This window comes from Montipora capricornis, chromosome 5 (assembly GCF_036669925.1).
Source record: "Montipora capricornis isolate CH-2021 chromosome 5, ASM3666992v2, whole genome shotgun sequence".
In the NCBI taxonomy this organism is placed as follows: Eukaryota; Metazoa; Cnidaria; class Anthozoa; order Scleractinia; family Acroporidae; genus Montipora; species Montipora capricornis.
Window position 1 is genome coordinate 12,505,960 of NC_090887.1, and position 5,000 is coordinate 12,510,959.

Genomic DNA, 5,000 nt, shown 5'->3' on the forward strand with positions numbered 1-5,000 from the left:
TCAATTCCAATGTTTTCCTCAATAAATCCCGATGAAGAATGCGCATACAGAGTCCTAATTAATATGCCCCCACGTACGTTCAATGGACCTCTTCAGCTTGTACGTTCTGTTTTCCCATTTCAGACCACGTGATGTTCCCAAGGGAATTTTCCTTTAGTCTTTTCAGAAGTTATACATACATATGCACGACATTTGAAAGAAACCGTTCCCTAGAGTTACAAGTTACGTACAAGCTGAAGAAGTCCATTTGACTAAATTCCTAACTGCATTCCCAAAGAAAGCAAATTGACAATGTCATTTCACCGACTCTACTCTTGAAGGGAATGTCTGATACACTTTGACAAGGGTGTCATGCTCGCCCATACCACCACACATGGAAATACACGAAAAACAATCGAACACTAGCTAAAATTGTTCACGTGGGTCCAGAAACGCACGTTATGCACGTAGGTCCACCTGCAACTTTGATATCCAACACGAAGTGTACTCTTTCCTTAAAGTATAAGCATTTGCTCCCAATAGCCCACTTTCGATATATCAATATTCAGTCCTAAACAAAAGGCATCATCACGAGGCTCTGGGGAATAAATATAAGGATTTGTATGAGTTTATTCCCCAGAGCCTCGAGATGATGACCTTTGTTTTGGAATGAATTTTAATATATCGAAAGTGGGCTATATATTTGAGAAAAAGGACAAGTGATCATTGCACTTACCTGGACAATTTCAGCAATTGTCTCGTATAGACACCTGAAACATTCAGTTGGCTTCAACGACATTCGAATCCACGACCTCTGCGATGTCGGTGCAACGTTCTAGCAACTGAGCTATGAAGCCACACAGTTGGGAACAGCCGAAGTCAATTTGTTGGGCTCATTTGTTCCCGTGGAAGGACTCGATGAATAAAATAAAGGAATATATTTGAAGTGCGTGTTATAGAAGAAAGAAAGAAGTGATCCCATCGCACTTATCTGGACAATTTAAGCAATTGTTGGTTTTCACTCACGTGATCAACAGCCATGTTTTTCAACGAAAAAAAAAAAGAAAAGTTTTGCATAATAATAATGTTAAATTCACGGGGGATTTGGTGGGGGCTCTATCATGGCCGCCGTTTCTTTGTTTAGGAGCACCAACATGGCGGCGGTGACGTCATGTGAAAACCCAGAATAGACCATTTTCGAATTCTCACGGCTGGACTGGATCTAGCATGGAATGGAGGCTACTGCGGGCAAATCTATTCAAATGCAAATTAATTTGCCCGCATTAGCCTCCACTTCATGCTAGATCCAGTCCAACCGTTAGTATTGTCTCTAAGACAAGAAGTCATGCACGTGAAAAATTCTGGTGGTTTCAACGAGATTAGAACCGATTAACTCTGCAATGCCGGTGCAATGCTCTATCAGCTGACCGAGGAAGACACTCATGCATCAGTTGGGAGCAGGTCAGTTGTGAATATGACCAGACATGTGTTCGAGGATCCCTTCTCCCTTCCGTGTTCAACAGGCACTTCACCAAATACATACATTTAAAAAAATCCTGTGAAGCCATTATGATTTTCTTACCTTCGTCTTTCTTTGGCTCCCATCCGACTTCACGCGAAATCTGCTCGTAAAGTTTCTTGCAAAAGGCCTGGAAACTGGCGTAGGACGCAGTGTTTTGCAAAAGCGTGGCCAAGCCGCTAAGGTTTGCCGTCAAATCACTCCAGACAGTGTAGTTAGCCTCGTTTGTGAATTGTTCAGCAAGTTTCAGGAATTCTGTGGTGGGAACAAGGCCTGCTTGTGCCTGAGTGTAAAAAAAGATAAAACTAAACGCTGAATTGAAATTGTCAAACTGTTTGAATAGAAGACAACACCTATTTAATTTAATAGTGTTATTGAGAACGAAATAAGAAAGTGCACTCAAGGAAGCACTCGGCACAAAATATCTATAAAAAAGAATTTCGCCTGTGTGAAAATTGTGAACCAAGAAGACAGTAGAAGAAAAGAGCGCCCCCTTTCGTCTTTAGAGGAAGTTTCAGTTGCATTTTGACCCGAGGCGCTCGCAAGATCGAGATTTCAACTCTATCGGACGATATCCGAAAAAAATAGCCATGTGAAGGAAGAAAGACTAGAGGATTATCTCTTCCTCCATTTTCGTCGAAAAAGGTCCTTTTCTGAATCCTGAAGTAGTACAGCTATAACAAATCTTAACAGACCAGAGCAAAGAGGTCACTTTGCAGTCCCAGTCGGTCTCTTGGAGGAAGACTGTTATCCCTAATGGCTGGTAGAAGAAGCTCCAACATGGCGGATGAGTACTGCACTCGATAGAAACCAACTTGGCCTGGATTTAACTGCAGAGATAAGGAAATACCACATGAAAAAGTATTGTAAAGCTCTGGTCAAACGATGGATAATAATCCATGCCGAGAGTTCTGCATCTCACTTGACCACCAACTATCGTGTATTGTCATCGACTGTCATCCATTGTTATTCAGTTCAAACAAGAACACATTTTTGATAGCAGATGATGCAGGTGTCTTCTTTTGACTACCGGCAGGATAGTGGACGATAAATTGTTCTTGACATTAGCCCAAGACACTAGAAGCTCTCGCAAACTCCTGCGTGATTGAGCCTAACTAAAATCAACTATAATAAAACCGTTTTGCGAAAGTTAGGAGAAAAGTTGACTTAGCAAGGTAAATCTGGTTGTGTGAAGAGAAGTTAAAAGGGAAAACAGCTCACATCCGGTTGCCGTCCGCATTTCAAAAATGTCGGGTGCTTAAGCTCCCTGTTATATCAATACGAACTCTCAAGTGACCAGCTCCCTGCTGCCTTTATAGATGGTAGGGCAACGCAGCCCCGGGAATCGCAGGATCCTGGGTTCGAGTCCCATGAACGCCTGGATTTTTTCAGGCTTCTTTCTCAACTGCTCAAGTTGCTACACAAAGTGCGATGAGTACTTTCACGCAGAATCGCATACCTGATTGGCTATCAAGACGAGGTATTCAGATGTAGAATTGCGACTTCAAAACGAGACTGACCGATATTGCACCGTAGCAGCGCTTGGCCTTACATAGCAACGGAAGCAAAAATTGGTAACAAGTATGTTTTCAAAGCAAATTTTTCCGTTTACAATGCAAAAACCTGGCGAAAGTGAGGAAGAAGAAGATTTTCTTGGCTCCTGACTGTCGAGACGGCTCTTTGAAATGGCTTTCTAGCGTGCATTGAATACTGCAACATTAGCCAAAAGGTAAATTAAGTGGTTTCATATTTGAGGAAGCTATGCGATTCAAGGAAAATTTTACATGTAAAACCAACATCGCACTTTTGAGATTCATGCGATATTTGATTTTCGCTTGAAATTTAACGAGACATTTCCTCGTCCGGTGGTCAATTTTCATAAAGAATTAGGATATCCCTTAGCCTAGCGGGGCAAGCTGTTACAAATTCCACAATTTAGAAGCTGTGAGTATTTTGACAGAGGTATTCAACACCATAACCGAACCACTAACCGTTTTGAAATGGGCGCTTCCACCTACACTGTTAAGATCTTTGGAAAAACTCTAAAACATTGTTACTTTCTCAACTAAATGTCTATCTTCTCAGTTCTGTAACAGATAGCCAGGTTTCGCCCTTTACACGGTCTTGTAAAGGTTGGGAAGATACTTCGTGTAAAAGGTACGGAAATGTCCAGTGAGGTGTTGGTGCCAGCTAATAGGCAGCTTAAGCACGCGCATTTTTGAGACGCGGACGGCAATCGGAAGTGAGCTGTTTTTCCTTTTAACTTGCCTTCACACAGACACATTTGCATTGCTAAGTATCTTTTCTCCATTAGAAATGATTCTTATAAAAATCTGGGAGACACCACAGTCCTAGCGCGCGAAATGTTCTCTTCCGGTTGCCGTCCGCGTCTCAATACCGCGCGTGCTTAAGCTCCCTAATGTTATCTTACAACCAGAAACCCATAAGGGTTGAAACGTGTAACGCGCGTTCACAGCTTCCGAATATTCAGCGCAAACTGATTGGTTGAATGTTTCAGTGCTAAGTACCATATTTGGAAACCCCTCGTTCTTGTTGTTTCAAATATGGTACTTAGCAAATTGAATATTCAGAAGCTTGTTTCCCAGCACACAAGGGGCCGTTACACGTTTCAACCCTTATGGGTTTCTGTTACAACAGACACCATGGAACCTAATCCTAAATACAAAAAAAAAAAGAATGTGTCCTTAACGGACTTACCTTTTTTTTAAATGACATTACCAGATATTACCCAGCCTTCACAGTTGAAGCTTATTGGCCGATTTACTAACCTTGATCCACTCGTCCTGGCCAACTCCGCCAACTACTAAGACAGAAGACTTCTCTTCCAACAATGTCTCAGCCGCAGGCTCAGCGGGCCTAGCCCTGGTGGATACAGCAATTGGGACTTTCCACTGAAATGAATCTGACATAAACACAAAATGAATAACATATTTTAAGATTTTTGAGATCAAGTGTTTGTCTTTTTTTTTTTAGTCGACTCGCTCGGCGCATTATCACCACGATTTGTTGTGAAAATTTCAAAATCTACTCACTTCACGATAGAACCTTACCTCAGGGACAGAGTGACGCCTCTCTATAGTGAGTTTACGCAAGGACAAAGGCAACATCCACGAAAACGTCATTCCAAAATACAACTTAGCGCTATCGCAAGTATTTCGCAATTATTCCGTCTTGTTCACGTTGTACAATACGGGAGAACTATCCTGAAAATGGATGGGTATGAACGGTTTCAAAGTAAAAATAGCAAATGAATGGTTCATTGCTATACGCCAACGTTGTCGTGAAAACCTAAAATTTGGTGATTTCACTGACGTTGTTGTTTTGTGGAGTACGGCAAAGAAATGCATGGAAATTCGTGCCGCACGTGCAGCACGACTCTTTCCTTTTCTTTTTACCAATAATCTTGTTTTGTGGCGCTGTCATTGATGTAGCGTTTGTTGCAGTTTATGAAAACCTATTCTCTGTTTTCGCATTCCCCATA

At 41.8% G+C, this 5,000-nt stretch overlaps 1 protein-coding gene across 1 annotated transcript in view; it reads right to left on the minus strand.

The window, feature by feature from the left end:
• LOC138049540 (puromycin-sensitive aminopeptidase-like) overlaps window positions 1–5,000 on the minus strand; it is a 34,739-nt gene that overhangs the window by 9,841 nt on the left and 19,898 nt on the right. Inside the window, exons 17-19 of the mRNA XM_068895862.1 lie at window positions 4,288–4,421; window positions 2,194–2,328; window positions 1,562–1,781 (exon numbers count right to left, since the gene is read on the minus strand). Of these exons, the coding sequence (XP_068751963.1) occupies window positions 1,562–1,781; window positions 2,194–2,328; window positions 4,288–4,421 (489 nt within the window). The remainder of the gene's footprint in view (window positions 1–1,561; window positions 1,782–2,193; window positions 2,329–4,287; window positions 4,422–5,000) is intronic.